Here is a 21,499-nt window from a genome sequence, read left to right as displayed (position 1 = left end):
TCCAAACTGCAGGCACTGCTGCCTGAAGGAGAGGAGATGGTAGACCATGGTCAGCTACAGTAGCAGATGATCATGACATTGTGCAACAGGCAAGAAGGTACCCATGTCAAACAGTCAGTGCAGTGGCATCCACATTTAACAGGACAGCAAGGCACATAATCTCACATTCCACAGTGGCTTGTCAGCTGCATGGGAGTAATGTCTTAAGTTGTTGACCAGTACCTTGTGTTCATTTTGGTATCTGCACATCAGCAGCACCATTTGCATTGTTGCCAAGAGCATAAGGTCTGGATCAACGATGGGTGGCCCACTTGCTTTTCTGAGATGAAGGCAGAGTCAGTGTGAGTAGTTATTCTGGATGTATGCTGATATGGTGAAAGGTGGGAACATGTAATGCACCAGTAACATTATCGTATGTGATCAGGGTGTTCTGATGTTGGGAGGCGTAATCTTGCATGGGTGCACTTACCTCCAAATCTTTGAAAATGGTACACTAACTACCAAATGTTACTGTGACATTGTACTCCATACCCCTGTGTTTCTTTTCAGGGGTGCATTCAGTCCTGACTTTATTTTTATGGATTACCATGTGCAACCACATTGAACAGTACAAGTGGAGGAGCTGTTGGAATGAGAGGATATTCATTGAATGCACTGACCTGATGATCTTTTGTTGACTTAAATCCCATTGAATGTATGTTGGGTGCATTAAGGAGACACATTGCAGCACATCTGCATACACCAACGACCATTCAGTAGTTATCACCTTTGCATTGGTGGAGGAGTGGAACACCCTACCATAAGAACATCTTACAAACCCTTTGGTCAGCATGGGAGCATGTCCAGAACATGCATTGCCATACATGGTGTTAACACACCCTATTAAGAACCATGTCTCACCTTTCATTATGTCTAGGGAACCATCATAAATGACAGTGACTTCAGTGCAATTATTGTTTTTGAATCAGTGTGTCATTTTTCTTTATCTTATTGCATATGTCTTACAGGTACCTTCTTGTACTATAAAATATATTACAGCTGTTCTTTTCATATATGGTGTGATTTTCATTGCGCTATGTTACTTGGCAGACACATAATGTGGAAGTTACTTCCATCCTTAAGTTTTACGCAGAATTACTTTTTTCTGACCTTTAATTTACACTAATGGTGAAAAGCAAATAAAGGACATACAAAATCCTATACTGGTGCAAATAAAATATTTGTAAATATCATCATACTGGCAAAACAACTGTGATTTGGCATTTTATATGCACATTATAAAAATCCTAATCTTCAGTCAACACATAGCGTAAGTAATTGTTCTTGATAACATCATTACCTATTCTCATATTGTCAATGCAGATTAGTCAGATATGGTATATGGGTTTGAAGAAAAACTATTATTTTGCTCACATCCTTATTACATTGAGACAAATAGGTACGATGTTAAACAACTGATGCAACTCAGAAGAATAAAGATGGAAACTAGAGTCATGTATCTCATGACCCTGTTTTCCAAAGCAAATAACTCACAAAGACTGTGAGTGTTTGACAAGATAATTAGTAATTTAAAACACACCATGTGACAATTATATACAGACTACTAGTAAACCAAGCACATAAATTTTTCTAAATTAATTTTATTGTTATGGAGTGAACAGTTCCCAACATGTGTGGGAAAAGGCAATGTTTTATGTATTGTCTGCAAAGTGTGTATAAAAACTGAAAATCCAAAAATACATCCATAATCATGAATGCAACAAGCTTCATAATTACTATAAAAATTTCATAAACAAAATTCTACTATACTGGAAACCATTGACACAAAAACATCATGAACTATATTCTGGCAAGTAGCTCATTGGAAAATAAAAGTCCTTTGACATATTCAACATCATCAAACTTTACAGTTAAATGAAAGATAACAATGACAGTAAAAGATATATTTGACAGATTGACTAGACAATTTAAGAAATGATGCAGCACAGGAAATGAAAATGGGGAACCTTGCCAGATGACTTGAAGGGGAAACAAAAAATGTGTAAGAAAATGAAATGCCTACAGCCATTCTTATGATCTTATTTGTTGTGTAGCTACCAGTTTCAGCACTTCAGTATGCTATCTTCTCAGTTGATGCTAAAGAGGTTATCACGATCTATACATATGCTGCATCAGTGGCCAAGATAACTGGTTTACACAGACTATCTGTAACTGTGATGTCAGCATCAACTGTTGGAGTTGGCAGCGCAACCTAAAGGCCGTGTTTATCCAGCAGGGTGACTGGTCCAACACATTCCAGTGGGTGCTGCTGGGTGTCCACATGGTGCATACCTACTAGCTGAGATTTTATATGGTGAGACACTGTCCCTCCCCGGTGATTAGTCTTTTCCAACCATCCCCCTGTGCCAACCTTTGGTTAATAGTGTTTGGTGTCACATTGCCAACCTTCATGTACACCCACCCCTCCCCTCATACCCTTCCTAAAATTCTTGAATCCAGCCACATGTGACCAAGTCATGCTGTGTGATGACACTGTCCATGCCACACTACAGCCCCCATTCTTGGGCCCACATAGAGTTCTCCAATACATCCCCAACACATATGCTGTATAGTAAGCCAGTCATGGTCTCCATCAGCAATTGAAACCTGCCTGGCATCTCATCGACGAGCCCCCTGATACAGGCTCTACCATCACAGTGGCTTGCCGCCCTACTCCCAGCCCTCCCTCTCCTGTGACTTCATCCCTTCCTTTCCAGACACTATTCCACATCTGCTGCTTTCACCAAAAGGATCTTAGCCTCACAGTTACAGACAATGAGCTGGTAGCCACAGGGGCCCACATGATTGCACGGTCTCACCTGAGTCTCTGGTACATCATTTATATGTAGTTCTCACCTTACCTAATAATTTCAACTCTGCACACATATTTCACTGATGATGGCCACCTGGCCATCTCCAGGACCCCCTCCAGACAGCAAGCTCCTCGCAGACCCACCTGAAGCACACATACGGGGGGAAACATCTTCCCCCACGTCCCCCTCAAATGTCAAATGCTGTGTGGGCCGCACTGTCCACACACACACACACACACACACACACACACACACACACACACACACACATACACACACACACATATTTCCATGACTATCATCTCTATACCCTGCACCGGACCACCCTTACCAGCTGGGGAGGGGGGGCGGAGGGGGCGGGGGGGCGGCTATGTGGGAACATTAGCATTGCTGGTTAGAGGAAACGACTCCCAGTCTTATCTCTCTTGGTTGATGATAGCAGTTCATTCCATTCTGTGACAGAAGTGTGTTATGTCATGTATCCTTGTATATATAGAGTTTCTATAAAATAAAGTATGTTGTGTACTCCGTAGCCGTGTGTTGTCTAACATACACTATCACTACATGCTGGAGTGCCACACAACTATTAGTTTTACTCAGTACTCAGTTTTTTATCCTCCAAGCTTTCTGATTTTCCAAACCAGTCTGGACACTTATTTTTAATTCACTAAATTCTGCCTATGAGAAATGCACAAACAAAAAAATCAAATCAGTACTTATCATTGTTACAAAATTTATTACAACTCTGTTACTTAACATTAATTTTACATGATTTTTTCATTTGGCATTACATTCTAGCTTTCTGTTTATTAATAATGACATGTCAATATTTTTAAAATCGAACCCTTTTTCTCATAATTTGTTATTTTTAGTTTAATTGTGGTATTTTATGAAATTTTCTTCTGTTGTTAAGCCCAAACATTTGCGAACATACATTGAGAATTATTTTGCCAAGTTTTATTCATAATTACATTTGATTTTTACAAGAAGTGTTTGGTTTCATCAAAATATAATTAAACAAGCAGTACCTAACAATGTATCACATTTTGTTAGTGTACCACTTTTAGTTATGTACAATGTCAAAATACGTATCCACATCTCAAATCAGAGTTATACATATTTTGTCATAATCATTAAACTTCTTCTGAACAGGCTTCAGGAGGCCCAGTGGTACTGACTGACCACCCTGTCATCCTCAGACAGTAGGCATCAGTGCTTGTAGATATGGAGGGGCACGTTGTCAGCACACCACTCTTCTGGTTGTTGTCAGTTTTCCTGACCTGAACAGCCACTTCTCACTCAAGTAGTTCTTCTATTGGGCTCACAAGGCCTAAGTGCACCTCATTTGCCAACTGCACTTGATAAACATGGATGGTCACCCATCCAAGTGCTAGCCAAGCCTGACAGCACTTAACTTTGGTGATCTAACGGGAACCGGTGCTACCACTGTGGTTGGCATAATTATTATTTGACATAATACAGTTTCTTTGTATCACATAATAAGTTTTAATCCTGTATGGACAGATATCAAATAGTTTGTAATATGTCGGTATCAGTTCATTAGTTTCCTGTTTTGTCAGTTACAGCTCTTAGAGTCTAGTTGGACAAGTATGGGCAGGTAGTAGTGTGGTTTTGTTTGAAGCAAAGCATACCACTAACCAGTCACAGTGAGTGAACCTAAGAGACAAAATCACGTCATCAGTGGGACAGATAGTTGACTGTGGGCTTACAGTAGGCATACTGTACTCTATAGGACATACAGGATCTGTCACTAATTGTCCACTTGCTCATAAGTGTTGTGTCTGTGGTAGGATAGGCACCCTGTATAGGGGAGACAGAACCATGGATAACTCTGGGTATTTTATCCATCCCCCAATTCAACACATTTGTTGTGCCATCTTCTTCCAAAACAGAACCTAAGCCAGGTAGGCTCACTTCACCTGTTTTAAAACCTGCTGTGTCAAAAAGGGACTGATAACCTCACAGTTTAGTCCTTCAACCACCAACCAACCAATCAAACTAGCAACCAACCAGCTAACTATATGGTGCCAAGAGGAAGTAAACACAAAATGACAATGGCCTATTAATCATCAGTACTTCAGACATTTGCAAAATAATGGCACCCTTTACAGAAATGCCAGAAAGGAATGGGAAGGAAAACTAGGTGTACCTAATGTGCATGCCTAGAGACTCATTCAAAATGTTGAAGAGGCTGCTCTGGCAGTGGCTGAGGGAAAAGGGTGCAGCTAACTGCAGAATGCTGTGTGCAGTGGGACAAACAATTCCTGTTGTCTGGGCTCTGAGGTCATGCTTGAGTTATTTCAGCAGCTGCCAGACAAGGTTGTGTGTGCCAGCCCTGCTCACAAAGTTACAACAAAAACTGACAACCTACAGCAATGTCCACAGAACTGATTGTGGCCCTCTGGTTCTGAGTTGAGTGGAAGGACTGAACCAGAGACTTTGAAAATTCTGTGGCAAACTAGCCTGTGAGTTCATGGACTTCTGTCATAGGTCTGAGAGCTGTACAATCTCCCTAAATGGGACAGATGTACACTAATCATCAGAGATTATTACCCAGATGTGGGTTGCATGCAAGGGTTTCGTAGATTAGGGGCACTCTAGTCAGTCTGTAGGGGACCTGGATGTGCAGTATAAGGTCCAAAGAAATGACACTACAGGTAAGAGTATAAACTCATAGTGATTAACAACTGAAGCGTTTGGAATAGTGTGTCAGACTTTGAGACCTATTTTAAAAAGGAGTGGAGGGCACACAGTACAAGGTACAGAAAATGGTAAAACTCAAAATTGATAGCGGTGAGATTTTTATTGAAAACTGAAGCTTGTATAAAAAAGATTGACTAATGGGAAATGAAGATGATGTATTTGTCACAGCAGACAAGAAACTCAAATCCACCTAGCTAGAAACTGAAACTGTGTATGAGATTGTCTGGCCAAGACTCAGGCTCAAGGCTGGGCAATTACTTATAATTGGATCCTTCTGCTGAGCACTAGATGTACATCAGATATAACTGATATATTTAGGGAAAACCTAAGTTCAGTAGTATGTAAGTTACACAATCATACTATACTCCTCGGAGGAGATTTAAGTCATCCATCAATCAACTAGGATGTTTGAAAGTTTTTTGTCAGTGGTGGGCATGACAAAGCATCCTGTCAAACATTACTAAATGCATTTTCTGAGAATTTGCTAGAACAGATTGTTCAGAAGCCCACTCATGATGTAAATATATTGGATCTAACAGTAACAGATAGACTTAATCACTTTGAGAATGCCCATGTAAAAACTGATATTAGTTACTATAAGGCAGTTGTAGCGACAATGATTACCAAAGTACAAGAGGCAACTGAAACAAGTAGAAAGGTTTAAAGAAGCAGTAATTTCATTTCTCAATGAGGAACTTGATACTCTTACCTCAGGCCAGAAGGATGTACAGGAACTATGGCTCAAGTTTTAAAGAATGAGTGATAAAGCACTGGGTAGATACAAAGCTAGTCAAACAGTTCATGATGGGAGGGATCCATTATGAGAGGCAGTTACTATAAAGAAACACATTTGGCTGTACAGAGAATAATATGTGAAGCGTTCAGTGACTGCCGTAGCAGAATACTGTCAATTGATCTTTCACAAAACTTAAAGAAATTATTTTCATATTTGAAGGCTGTTAGTTGCACCAAGGTTAGTCACTTATGGATGAGACAGGAACTGAAATTGAGTATAGCAGAGCAAAAGCATAAATGCTTAACTCCATTTTCAAATGTTCCTTCACAAAGGCTGGCCGGTGTGGCCAAGTGGTTAAAGGCGCTACAGTCTGGAACCGCGTGACCGCTACGGTCGCAGGTTCGAATCCTGCCTCGGGCATGGATGTGTGTGATGTCCTTAGGTTAGTTAGGTTTAAGTAGTTCTAAGTTCTAGGGGACTGATGACCTTAGAAGTTAAGTCCCGTAGTGCTCAGAGCCATTTGAGCCATTTGAACCTTCACAAAGGAAAACACAGTAGAGTTACCCCAATTTAACCCTTGTACCTCAGAAAAGCTAAGTGGAATGGGTATTAGTGTCAGTGGAATTGAGAAACAGCTGATATTGTTAGAAGTAAACATAGCTTGTTAGAAGTAAGCATAGCTCTAGGGCTCAATGAAATCCCTGTCAGATTCTATACCAAATTTGTGGCTGAGTTATCCACTCTTTTACCTATAATTTATCATACATCCCTCAATCAAAAACCATGCCCTGTAGCTGGAAGAAACCACAGGTCACACCAGTCCACAAGAAGGGTAGCAGAAGTGATCAACAAAACTACTGTCCAATATTCTTGAGATTTATTTGTTTCAGAATCTTAGGGTGTGAGGTGTTTGAAGGAAACTTAAATGTGGAGGGTGGATGACATTGTACCACACTTTTGGAAAATAGGATCGTTAGGGTCCAGAGCAGAATTATTAAGACAGAAAAAAATGTATCATGTAATGAGGCAGTAAAGTTTGAGTATCATTTTAATACTTTTGTGTAATGTTTCTTCTGCCATTTTTGCTCTCTAACTTTACATTAGAGCACAGAACATAAAAACACTATTCTACACACAGACAATATCTTGTCATTTACATTTATCTCTGTCCAGTTAGTCATGAGATAATGATGTACATAGACTGGTGTCTGAGACAGCCATCTTGGGTATGAAAACCTCACATTGTATGTCTTAAATTGGTTTTTATATGGGGTCTCTGCTTTATGTGCTCTTGTCATATCTGGCTTTGACCCACTGGTTTTTGAAGTATGGATGTAGATGTAGATGGCATTACATGCCTACAACTAATAATGACATTCATTCTAATACAGATACCCTGTTTTTATGTATTTATTTTTAAATTATATTTGCTATTTTATTTTATATTTTTATGTTTTCCGTTTTACACTGTGGGGTACTCATTGCTACAGCTGATAAAAAGAAGAAAGTGAAAACACTTTCCCCTAAGTACACATTCGGTACACTGCAATTTATCCCTCACCCAGAATGAAAGTACACTACTTGCTATATGGCTGTCCAATTTGCAAGAATAGCCACACAGTCCTTTGCCTCCTTGACACTAAAGTTTGTCCTTTATATGAAGGTTATATCATTGCAGATCAAGATTATGTCGTATATAGCCATAAAATGTGTCTCTTGAAGGCAAATGCACATATAAGTGCCTTGTACACACAGTTTTAATATCCATTCATATGTGACTGAAAGATGAGAACTATTTTAACATTTGAGTTTCTCCCTCACAGTCTACAGTCTGGTAGTCAAGTTGAAGAAATTGAGGGACGGACAAAAGGAGCTGATTATTCATTCAAACATATTTTTAATTCTGTCATAAAATCCTCACCGTAAGACATGAATGGATCCTTGTGATAAGATGATTTCATGTCTAGCTTCTTCGGTTTACTGCTTTTAAGCTCAAAATTTTCCCTCTCTGTGGAGTTGGTGGGAAGGATATACATGGAGTCATTTTATTCTGAAACGTTTTTCCAGAAATTAATACTTTCTGAGATATGGTTCTTTTTACTAGTATTGAGAGCTGCCAGTACTTAGTGGAGTTGGTTGTTGAGTCATTACTCAGTTCTTTTTCTTTTTGTTTGTCTCTGTAATTAGTCCCTAAACTTCTGAAATGATGTTTGCACAGCTTGAGAACTTATGGAATTCATAGCAGAGACTTCAAGCAGCTGTTGGCCTGTTATGCTCTGAAGCAGTATCTGAATCTGCTGACCCTGTAACTGAAGGACTTCAATCAAAGACAGCTCCAATGATAGTACTGGCGCAATAAACCAGAAACCTTACATGAAAATACACTGCCAACAAATTATTGAATTTCCACCAGAGTACAAAAATAGCCATTGAAATCAGTGCAGACCAAAAGCATCAGTTTAGAGAATTCACACATGTGCAACACTTGAACGAACTATGCAGAAAGACAACAAGTACTAAGAAACTTGTTGAACATGCATAGACTGAGAAAATCACAGAATGCAATGAACACTGATGCATGCATGAAATGTGATGAACACCACTGCATGCAGACTATAACAACATAAGAAGCAAGAAGATGCTGCCCCACAGAACAAACTAGTGCACAAGCAAAATCAAGCCAGTTGAAAACCACTTGAACAACCTTCAAAAACAAAATGCCCTGCCCCAGCAAAATGAACTAATACATGGTGAGAAACACTAAAACACACTTGAAGAATACAGAAACACAAAACCATTTGCCTCACTGCCATTGAAGATTATGGCGGATGAAAGGAGAGAAGATGACAGTAAAACACATTGTTAACACATGTGAGAAACAGACTCATCACCATTGGAGTATCCTGTTACTGAAGAGTGAGACCTGCTGAACAGAGACACACAGTATACAGTAACAACTATTTATTACAAGAACCGTACTAAATACAACTTCTGAGTATGATGTCTATAAAACTTGAGAGCAGCATTGTCTTGAGGAGCAGGGAAGATTAATAACAACACAGTACTATGAGTCTGAGAGCTTGTAGGCAGTCCACAGATGAGCGGCAAAGTGCCTTAATGCCTCGACCCCTTGGGGCAATGAGCTCATAGGCAAACTGTGTAATGCAGTCCCCTCAGTAGCCACTAGTGGGACTGTAGTGGTGAATGTGGCTCACAACAGCACAACACCTTGGCAGCAGCTGGAGTGTCAGGCATGGTGGGGTCCATTGCAGAACTCATAGCAGAGACTTCAAGTGGCTGTGGGTCTGTTCAAGCCCAGAGTGTAACTGTCTTTCAAAATTTGGGTCGCAAACCTAAGTAGATAACTATGGAAGGACACATCCATGGAGTCACGTGGAAAGGTGACTGTGCAGATGTAAGTAGACGCATGGCCTCAGCACTGTGTGCTGTGACTTACATATCACATAATGAAAAGGCTGTTGTCTCTGGATGCTGTGGTGTCTGCTGGTAGCTTGGCTGTTCACAGTACCATGACTATTTATAAACAACCTCTGAGATGAGGCAGAGGCTGTTCCTGACCCCCTAAGCTTACTGTGAAGTATGGTGGCTGAATGTGGAGGGGCTCAGCCCTGCAAATACCATGCACAGCTTTTACTTTATTTATGAATGAAGTGGAATTCACATGTAGTGGGATATGATTACAATAATCGTGTAACACTGCCTGTGCTGGAAGAAAGCAGGTGCGGTGTATGCACAGGGTGGCAAAACCCAATTTTTGAGTCTCATATGACTGCACCTAACACAGTCATTTAAAGAGTAACAGATTAGTTAAGGAGGTCCATTTGTATGGGCTCCCCAGTCACCTAACCATAATATCTTTGATTTATGGCTATGAGCACATTTAAAGACATTGGTTTATTCTGCACACTTCAGAAACATGCAAATGTTACAGAATTGTGTTTCCTATCCATGTGATTCAATCTGAAGGCTGTCAGGGATGTTCAGACAAGTTCGTAATTCTTTGAGAACGAGGGTTCAAGGATTATAAGAATGAGTGGTAACCCCATTGAACAGCTGCTTTGGTGTTAACAGACAGATGGCTAGTGTAGGACAGAATGGTCCCATATCTCAACAATCATCTGTTTCCAGGCATAGGTTTAAAGGACTTCTTTGTATTTTTGACCAGAACTTCCTCTTGTAAGAATATCGAACTTTTTTTAAAAAAAATCCTGTATCACATAACAAAAAACAAAAAAAATTAAATTGTGTTTAGTTTTCAGATTATACTTACATTGCCTATTATTTTGCAGGTATCCAGTGCTGTATGAGGAATCGCTAAACACAGTATTAGTGCAGGAAGTCATTCGATTTAATCGTCTGCTGAAAGTAATCCATTCAAGTCTACAAGAACTGCTTCGAGCTCTGAAAGGCCTTGTTGTGATGTCTGAAGCACTAGAAAATATGGCCTACAGCCTCTACACAAATATAGTACCTTCTATGTGGTCCAGCAAGGCTTATCCCTCCCTCAAGCCTCTAGGTACTGTGATTTCTGATTGCTTTACCTACTGTACACTAATTTTTATTGTAGTGACAATTTGGTTATAATATAGCACCTTATCAACTGCTTGAAACTTCTAACAATACTAAAGATGAATAAAGATTCAGTTGTTAATCCTTTATGTCCCTGCAGAGTTTGCTTGCTGTTTGTTTGCAAGTAAACACTCATGTACCAAATTTCCAATTAATTTTCTTATGGCACTCAGTCTCCAAACTGTAAAGAGGTCTACTTCAAATGACTTTTATCTTATGCAACTGTATAATGCTGCAGACTGTAAGTTTGTAGTATGCAGAGCTCATTTTATGTTGGGACCCTTATTATTTTGTCTCAGCTACTTGTGTATGTTGTCCTTCTTTGTGATGTGCCTGTAAAATTTTTTGTAGTAATATTATGTTTTACAGTACCCCCTAGAAAGCAATCAAAATTTTACATTCAGAGATATGTTACATTTTTAAAACATTCTTCACAATTCAGCATGTCATAGAGGATAACACCCACATTCCATGCTGCTAAGTGGGTAAAATATTCCAGAAGTAAAATAGTCCCCCATTCGGATCTCCGAGTGGAACTGTGCAGGGGGATGTTGTGATCAGAAGAAATGAAACTGGAATTTGTAATCTCCCCACGGAAAATTACCCTCTACCACGCAATAATTAATAATGGTCAATCAAATCATCCATATTTATTCACTTTTGAAAAGTATCTGATCGGATTTTCTAGTAATATATGCGCCGACAGCTCGTCGACGCCAAGGTATTTTTCTAGTACGTTTATTCTTTGGAAGAACAGAGATACATATATGTATTCTCCATGGTTATTATAGACGGATAACTAGGACAGCTTCGGAAGTATCTGTTGGAAGATTGTCGGGTTGCTAAAAGAGACATATTTGCTTTTCTTCTCGCTAAAGCGAGCTATTAACGTTTGTGCCACTAGCGGGTTATTTAAAGAGAGAGAAAAATTGTAAATGCAAATTAAGTAAGACTGGGAATCAACAGAAAACGGAACATGTAATGGAGATGGATTGAATATACAATTTTCCTCAGAAATAAGGTTTGTGACCCTTTTATTCTAGAGTGAATGACGAATGAGTTCTCTGTCTGAATCATTGATGATTGTCTTGGCCCTGTAATTAGTGGGGAAGTTTCAGTTGTGACGAAGAGAGCCTGCAATCACCGAGATTTTATAAAATCGTCCAAAAAGGCTTCGGACACATCTGAAATTCTAAATCTGTCATAAAATGAATGAATTGTTCAAACGATCGATTTTCCCAACTGAATGCAGCGCTTAACAATAATAATAGATATAAAGATCTTTTACAGCAAGCCAGCCGCTGAATATTAAGACGAAGGGCTCCACCAGAGATTCTATTGTGCTGATTTCACGTAATGAAATATTATATTTAAAAATCGTACAGAGAAAAGAGAGAGAGAGAGAGTGAATGAAATTAGAGAAAATACTCAGAATCCTCCATTAGAAAAATGTTTGCCTGTCTTATCACGGATCAGCCTAAAGACAAAACAGGAGGCCCTTACTTTACGGTACAGATTTATGTGTGAGAGTGAAGGAATCATAAAGGCAACAAATACACGTCTTTACAGACAAAACATTACACCAAGTTAGCGGCAAGCTGCATTCACATACTTTCATCATTTACAGTATAATCCATTATACATTCTATGAATCAGAGTGTGAAATGTCAGATCCCTTAATTGGGCTGCTAGTTAGAAAATTTAAAAAGGGAAATGAATACGTTAAATGAATAAGTTAAAATTAGTGAAGTTAGGCGGCAGAAGGAACAGGACTTCTGGCCAAGTGCATGCAGGGTTATGAATACAAAATCAAATACGAATATGCAGGAGTAGGTTTAATAATGAATAAAAAAATAGGAATCCAGATAAGTTACTATGAACAGCAAAGTGAATGCATTATTGTAGCCAAAATAGACACAAAGCCCACACCCACCAAAGTAGTACAAGTTTATATGCCAAATAGCTCTGCACGTGAGAAGGAGATTAAGGAAGTGTATGACCAGATAAAAGAAATTATTCGGATGGTTAAGGGAGACAAAAATTTAATAGTCATGGGGAAATGGAATTTAATGGTAGGAAAAGGAAGAGAAGGAAATATAGTAGGGGAATAAGGACTGAGGGAAAGGAATGAAAGAAGAAGCCGTCTGGTAGAATTTTGCACACAGCTTAATTTAATAAAAGCAAACGCTTGGTTTAAAAATCATGAGAGAAGGTTGTATAAGTGGAAGAGACATGTGACACACTAGAAGGTTTCAGATTGATTATATAATGGTTAGGCAGATATTTAGGAACCAAATTGTAGATTGTAAGACATTTCCAGGGGCAGATATGGACTCTGACTACAATGTATTGGTTGTGAACTACAGATTAAAACTGAAGAAACTGCAAAAAGGCAGGAATTTAAGGAGATGGGATGTGGATAAACTGGAAGAACCAGAGGTTGTAGAGAGTTTCCGAGGTAGCATTAGGGAATGACTGACAAGAACACAGGAAAGCAATACAACAGAAGAAGAATGGGTAGCTTTGAGAGATGAAATAGGCAGCAGAGGATCGAGTAGGTAAAAAGACAAGGGCTTGAAGAAATCCTTGGATAACATAGGAGATGTTGAATTTAATTGAGGAAAGGAGAGAATATAAAAATGCAATAAATGAAGCAGGCAAAACGGAATACAAATGTTTAAAAATGAGATCGACAGGAAGTGCAAAATGGCTAAGCAGGAATGACTAGAGGACAAATGTAAGAATGTAGGAGCATATATAACTAGGGGTAAGATAGGTACTGCTTACAGGAAAATTAAAGAGGCCTTTGGGGAAAAGAGAACCACATGTATGAATGTCAAGAGCTCAGATGGAAAACTAGTCCTAAGCAAAGAAGGGAAAACAAAGATAGGAGGAGTATATAGACAGGCTATACAAGGGAGATGTACTTGTGGGCATTGTAATGGAAATGGATGAGGACGTAGAGGAAGATGAGAAGGGAGACATGATACTGTGTGAAGATTTGATAAAGCACTGAAAGACTTACATTGAAACAAGACCCCATGAGCAGACAAAATCCGTTAGAGCTACTGATAGATAGCCTTGGGAGAGTCAGCCATGACAAAACACTTCTATCTGGTGAGCAAGATGTGTGAGACAGGTAAAATACCCTCAGACTTCAAGAAGAATATAATAATTCCAATTCCAAAGAAAGCAGGTGCTGACAGGTGTGAAAATCACTGAACTATTGGTTTAATAAGTCATGGCTGCACAATACAAACATGGATTCAGTTCAGAAGAATGGAAAAACTGGTAGAAGCTGACCTTGGGGAAGATCAGTTTGGTTTCTGGAGGCAATACTTACCCTACAACTTCTCTTACAACATGGGTTAAGGAAAGGCAAACCTACATTTATAGCATTTGTAGACTTAGAGAACGATTAGATTAGATTAATACTAGTTCCATGGATCATGAATACGATATTTCGTAATGATGTGGAACGAGTCAAATCTTCCAATACATGACATAATTAAGTTAATTTAACAACATAATTAAGTTAATATAACAACTTTTTTTAAAATTTTATTGTTTGGTTTTTTTCTTTTTTTTTCTTAATTTATATCTAAAAATTCCTCTATGGAGTAGAAGGAGTTGTCATTCAGAAATTCTTTTAATTTCTTCTTAAATACTTGTTGGTTATCTGTCAGACTTTTGATACTATTTGTTAAGTGAACAAAGCCCTTAGTGGTAGTATAATTCACCCCTTTCTGTGCCAAAGTTAGATTTAATCTTGTGTAGTGAAGATCATCCTTTCTCCTAGTATTGTAGTTATGCACACTGCTATTATATTTGAATTGGGTTTGGTTGTTAATAACAAATTTCATAAGAGAGTATATATCCTGAGAAGCTACTGTGAATATCCCTAGATCCTTAAATAAATGTCTGCAGGATGATCTTGGGTGGACTCCAGCTATTATTCTGATTACATGCTTTTGTGCAATAAATGCTTTATTCCTCAGTGATGAATTGCCCCAAAATATGATGCCATATGCAAGCAATGAGTGAAAATAGGCGTAGTGAGCTAATTTACTAAGATGTTTATCACCAAAATTTGAATGACCCTTATTGCATAAGTAGCTGAACTCAAATGTTTCAGCAGATCATCAATGTGTTTCTTCCAATTTAATCTCTCATCAATGGACACACCTAAAATTTTTGAATATTCTACCTTAGCTATATGCTTCTGATTAAGGTCTATATTTATTAATGGCATCATACCATTTACTGTACGGAGCTGTATGTACTGTGTCTTATCAAAATTCAGTGAGAGTCCGTTTACAAGGAACCACTTAGTAATTTTCTGAAAGACATTATTGACAATTTCATCAGTTAATTCTTCTTTGTCAGGTGTGATTACTATACTTATATCATCAGCAAAGAGAACTAACTTTGCCTCTTCGTGAATATAGAATGGCAAGTCATTAATATATATTAAGAACAACAAAGGAACCAAGACCGACGCTTGTGGAACCCCATTCTTGATAGTTGCCCAGTTTGAGGAATGTGCTGATCTTTGCATATTATGAGAACTTTCTGCACTCTTCCAGTTAGGTATGAATTAAACCATTTGTGCACTGTCCCACTCATGCCACAATACCTGAGCTTGTCTAGCAGAATTTCATGATTTACACAATCAAAAGCCTTTGAGACATCACAAAAAATCCCAGTGGGTGGTGTTCAGTTATTCAGATCATTCAACAATCCTCTGTCTCAAATGAAGTTGTTGCTGATGGAACATAGATCCTAAGCTTCCTTCACTAAACCACACACCAGAACAGATTATATAGATAGTCAATTCAAGTAGAAAATAAAGACTGGTGTATAATGCTACAAAAGACAACACACAGATTTTTTTGGAGTCGCTTTTTGCTTTTCAATTTACAGCCTATCTCCAAAGCCTGTATTCAGAGCAATACAAGTCTAAAATTCCATTTTAGCCAATCGCGACACTATGTGGGTGTACTGAAATGAAATGCCTTCAAATTTTTTCTGTGAAACTTCCTGAAATACTTTAAATAAAACAAAACTGACCACTCGTTGGGAGAAATGTGTGTGTCACCAGGGTGACTATCTTGTGAAATAAACACATAGAATGCTAATAATGTTTGTTTTATTTATAAAACTTCAAGAGTTTTCACATTAAAAATTTGGAGGCATTCCTTTTTGGGATGCCCTTGTATATACCAGTTTGCTATTCGGAAGCTCAATAACTTATGAAACTTAAGTAATTTTGTAAAAGCATGTTATTTCTGTTGTATTATTGTGCACCCTCTCTCATGTATAATGTATTAACTCAGTAACAGGACAGGAATCTGTTTTCTAAGGAAATCTGATATGCATTTTACCATTTACAAGAAAAAATTGACATTTCATTAAATTACAGGTGCTTGGGTGCAGGACTTGATTGCCAGGATCAAGTTTCTTCAAGATTGGATTGATTCTGGTATACCTGCTTGTTTTTGGATTTCTGGCTTTTTCTTCCCACAAGCCTTCCTTACTGCAACATTACAGAACTACGCTAGAAAGTATGTAGTGTCCATAGATTCCATTGGTTTTGGATTTAAGGTAATAACAAAATTTTCATTAATTGATTGATAAGACTTACATATATCTGTGAACATAATGTAATTGGAAAATGTAATTGGAAATACTAGTAGATCCGACCTCGGGGAAGATCAGTTTGAACTCCATAAAAATATTGGAAAACTTGAGGCAATACTGACCCTATGGCTTATCTTAGAAGAAAGATTAAGGAAAGGCAAACCTACGTTTCTAGCATTTGTAGACTTAGAGAAAGCTTTTGACAATGTTGACTGGAATACTCTCTTTCAAATTCTGAAGGTGGCAGGGGTAAAATACAGGGAGCGAAAGGCTATTTACAATTTGTACAGAAACCAGATGGCGGTTATAAGAGTCGAGGGACATGAAAGGGAAGCAGTGGTTGGGAAGGGGGTGAGACAGGGTTGTAGCCTCTCCCCGATGTTATTCAATCTGTATATTGAGCAAGCAATAAAGGAAACAAAAGGAAAGTTTGGAGTAGGTATTAAAATCCATGGAGAAGAAATAAAAACTTTGAGGTTCGCCGATGACATTGTAATTCTGTCAGAGACAGCAAAGGACTTGCAAGAGCAGTTGAATGGAATGGATAGTGTCTTGAAGGGAGGATATAAGATGAACATCAACAAGAGCAATAAATCACGCAATAATGTAGATAGAGAGGTACAAATTGACACACATGCTTGGAATGACATGGGGTTTTATGAGAACCAAAAAAACTACAAACGTTCAAAAAATGTCTGACAGATGGCACTTCATCTGATCAGAATAGCAATAATTAGCATAACAAAGTAAGACAAAGCAAAGATAATGTTCTTTACAGGAAATTCTCAATATGTCCACCATTATTCCTCAACAATATCTGTAGTCGAGGAATAATGTTGTGAACAGCACTGTAAAGCATGTCCGGAGTTATGGTGAGACATTGGCGTTGGATGTTGCCTTTCAGTATCCCTAGAGATGTCGGTCGATCACGATACATTTGCAACTTCAGGTAACCCTAAAGCCAATAATCGCATGGACTGAGGTCTGGGGACCTGGGAGGCCAAGCATGACGAAAGTGGTGGCTGAGCACACGATCATCACCAAACGACACGCGCATGAGATCTTTCACGCGTCTAGCAATACTTGTTTTTTTTTTTTTTTTTTTTTTTTTAATAAAACCCCATGTCATTCCAAGCATGTGCGTGAATTTTTACCTCTCTATCTACATTATTCCGTGGTTTATTAAGTTTTCAAATTTATACTGACATTTTGATCACCCGGTATATTGCCCTGCGAATCTCCTGCTCATTCACTTCCACAAATTCAAATTCATGGGGATTGTTGATGTTAATACAGAAGAAGTGATGTACAGGGTGCCTGGTGGTAAACGAATGAGAACTGTAGAGAGTTGATGGAGGAAATGGTGTCTTTTATACAGGAGGTAGGTTACAGGCGATAGGCTGAAGGAGATCATGCACAGTGGCAGAGATTCTTTCTGTGGGGACACAGTAACCATCCGCAATGGATCATTCACACAGGGTGGTTGGGTTTATGTGGTTTGGGAAGCATGTAGAAGGCAGGAGTGCAGGAAGTGGTGTGGGGGAGTAGATAGATCGACTAAGGGGAGAGGTCCTGGGATGAATCTGATTCCTCAACATGGAAGCCAATCTCTCATCCACAGAAAGAATCAAAATCTGCCACCTAGAAACTGATTGCTCCATCACTGTGGTTGTGAATCACTACAATTACTTCACATAGGGACTGTACCAGCTGTTGGATAGGTCCACCTACACGCCTACAACAGTGGCCCCATTCCAGAAATCCATCAATATATCCAGCCCTTCCTCAAAAACTTAGGGACCAACCCAGAATCACTTTCTTGAATCTTCATACCTCCTCACCCCTACCACTCACCACAGTCCTAAATTCTACATATTTCCTAAAGCATCCAGGATGTAATGGGTTAATGTGCTCCTACAGGGACAATTTCTGCCCTCGTGCACCAATACCTTCAGTCCAAATTAATGATATGAATATAATAGAGGGAAACACTCCACGTGGGAAAAATATATCCAAAAAGAAAGATGATGAAACTTACCAAACAAAAGCGCTGGCAGGTCGATAGACACACAAACAAACACAAACACACACACAAAATTCTAGCTTTCGCAACCAATGGTTGCCTCGTCAGGAAAGAGGGAAGGAGAAGGAAAGACAAAAGGATGTGGGTCCTAAGGGAGAGGGCAAGGAGCCACTCCAATCCCGGGAGCGGAAATACCTTCAGTCCATTACACATAAGTTACCCTCCCGTAAGAGACCAACCTTTTTCCTCCTCCTACTCTTGACATATGTTGTTCTTTAGCAAGCAGTGCCCTGCTTGTCACTGTCAATGACACCTTCCTCTACACTAACATCCACAGTGCCCACTCCCTTGCTGTTATTGAACCTTTACCTTTCCCAACTCCCAATTGACTGAAAACCAGCAACCTCCTTCCAGGTCACCACCACCATCTATATCCTCACCCCCAATTACTCCCCCTTGAAGACAGCACTGAAAAGCAAAACCTAGGGTACAGCAGTGGGTACCTACATGGTGCCATCCTGTGCTAACCTATTCATGGGCCATCTAGAGGAATCCTTCCTAATCAGAATCCCAATCCTTTCACTTAGTTCAGATTCACTGATGACATCTTCATTCTGTGGACCAAGGGTGTTGATACTCTATCCATATTCCTCCAGAGCCTCAACACCTTCTCCCTTGTTCACTTCACTTGTTACTCCTCTGCCGAAAAAGCCACATCCTTCGTGTGTCACCCTCCAACTCAGTGATGATTTTCAGTGTCCATCTACATCAAACATACTAACCGCCAAAAATACCTCCACTTCAAGAGCTGCCACCCACTCCACACCAAGAAGTCCCTTCCAACAGCTGAACCACCCATGGTCATTGCATCTGTAGTAGGAGCAGTCCCTCTCCAAATATCCTAATGATTTCACTGAGGCCTTCACAGACCAAAATTACCCTCTCAGTGTTGTTTAAAAACAGATCTCCAGTAACCTTGTCTCCTCAGTCACGTACCATCTCCCACATACCGAATGTTCTGCTACAGAGGTGCTTTCCTTTCATGACTCGTACCATGCAGAACTGGAGCGACTGAACCACATTCTCCAATGTGTTTCGACTATCTTTCATCGTACCTTGAATGGGAAGTAATGTCCCTCTGTCCCCCCCCCCCCCCCCAACAACCCCATAATGGTACTCCGCTGCCCACCAAATTCATGTACTATGCTTGTCCATCCCTGCTCTCAGCCTTTTGTTTCATGGATCACATCCCTGCAATAGACAAAGATGCAAGACCTGTCCCACATATCCTTCCACTATCACCTACTCCAGTCCTGTAACAGCATCTCTTATCCCATCAAAGACAGGGCCACCTGTGAAAGCAGCCATGTGATCTACCAATGTAGCTACAACCACTGTGCTGCATGAGCTGTCTGTCCTCATTAACAGTCATGGACAATCGGGGGTCAAGAGACAGCTGGAATAAGCTGCCAAACAAGTCACACAAATGATGTGTTCTACTTTAACTACTTCTTCACATCCTGTGCGACCTGGATACTTCCTGCCAACACCAGCTTTTCTGAATTGCACAGATGTGAGCTCTGCAACATACCCTTCCTTTCCATAACCCTCTTGGCCTCAACCTTCCTCCAGCTGTCTGTCCCCTTTCCTACTGCCACTGTAGTATTGCATATACATTCAGTCCACTGATATTAAGAGATTTAATCAAACATGTAACACCAGTAACTTAAAACTATGTCTTTGTGGATCAGCACTTTCTTCCGCTGACCGCTTCAATTCTATAATACACAACCAGAGGTTTCTGTCTCAAGTCTAGGCTGTACACCATATACTCCCCTTCGAGCACCTTCATCTGTTTTTGACCTGTCAGTAAACCAGACTATGTCTCCTGAATGGTGTCATGGTTCATTCTTCCACTGCTCCATTCTTCCAGTTTTTACACTGAAAGGTCTATTGAAGCAGCTGGAAGTTGCTGTACGATCAGCCTCATTTCCCCAGACCATTGCTATATTTACCACATTCACTATTTTGGTGTGAGATTTTGGAGGTTCTAAAGGAATCCAGTTATTTCCAGTTTTTAACCTGTATGCCCCTATTACTGCCTCTATTGTAACCCAAGGATGCAATGGGAGCGTGGCCAGCATTGTCTCCATCCCAGCAGTGGGTGTGCTGCTAATTTTGCCTGTTATGGCCATGCAGGTCAATCACTGCATTTCCACAAGCTCCTTGGCATTCTCTTTTTGTTCTACTTTATTCTGCCATAATGTGGCCACATAAATTACTGAGATGAATAGGGTGACAGAATAACAGGAATGTTTGAAATGAGCAGTGGCAGCCATGGGCAGGTGGCAGCTCTACAGGTTTGTGACAGTTAGCAAGTAAACAGTCTGTCATTTCATTAATCATGGATCAGTGGAATGGACAACAGCATGCGTTAGCCATAAAAATGTTTTACAAAAACAATGACAGTTTGGTAGCGGTGCAGAGGGAGTTTTGGTGTTTTTATAATTTAGGATGTCATGATGCTGTTCCGTTGAAACACACAGTTAAATGTTGGATTAATAACTTTGAAGAGACTGGATCTGCCCTCAAGAAGAAAGCAACAGGATGACTAAGAAGTATGTGTTCTCCAGAAAACGTTGTTGTACGCGAGTCTGTATTACGTAGCCCATGGTATTCAATTTGTAAGCAAGGAGCAGTGGTTGGAATGCCCCAGGAGAGTGTTCGCAGAATTCATCATCTTGATTTAAAATTTCATCTGCACAAACTACAGATGGTGCAACAATTGAAGGACTATGATTATCGGTTACAATTAGGATTCTGTCAGCAAATGATAACAAAAATAAACAATGGCAATGAATTTCTAAACAAATTGTGAATGTCAGATGAGGCAAATTTACATCTCACAGGTTCTGTGATAAACAGAACTACTGT

The 21,499-nt window shown here is 39.5% G+C and overlaps 1 protein-coding gene across 1 annotated transcript in view; it reads left to right on the top strand.

The window, feature by feature from the left end:
* The window catches only part of LOC124803257 (dynein axonemal heavy chain 1-like), an 866,140-nt gene that overhangs the window by 829,945 nt on the left and 14,696 nt on the right, over positions 1–21,499 (top strand). The window contains exons 53-54 of the mRNA XM_047264440.1: positions 10,623–10,849; positions 16,325–16,506. Coding sequence (XP_047120396.1) covers positions 10,623–10,849; positions 16,325–16,506 — 409 coding nt within the window. The remainder of the gene's footprint in view (positions 1–10,622; positions 10,850–16,324; positions 16,507–21,499) is intronic.

Source organism: Schistocerca piceifrons, chromosome 6 (genome assembly GCF_021461385.2).
Source record: "Schistocerca piceifrons isolate TAMUIC-IGC-003096 chromosome 6, iqSchPice1.1, whole genome shotgun sequence".
Classification (NCBI taxonomy): Eukaryota; Metazoa; Arthropoda; class Insecta; order Orthoptera; family Acrididae; genus Schistocerca; species Schistocerca piceifrons.
Note: the sequence above shows the minus strand (reverse complement) of the source record. Positions and strands in the feature narration are given on the sequence as shown.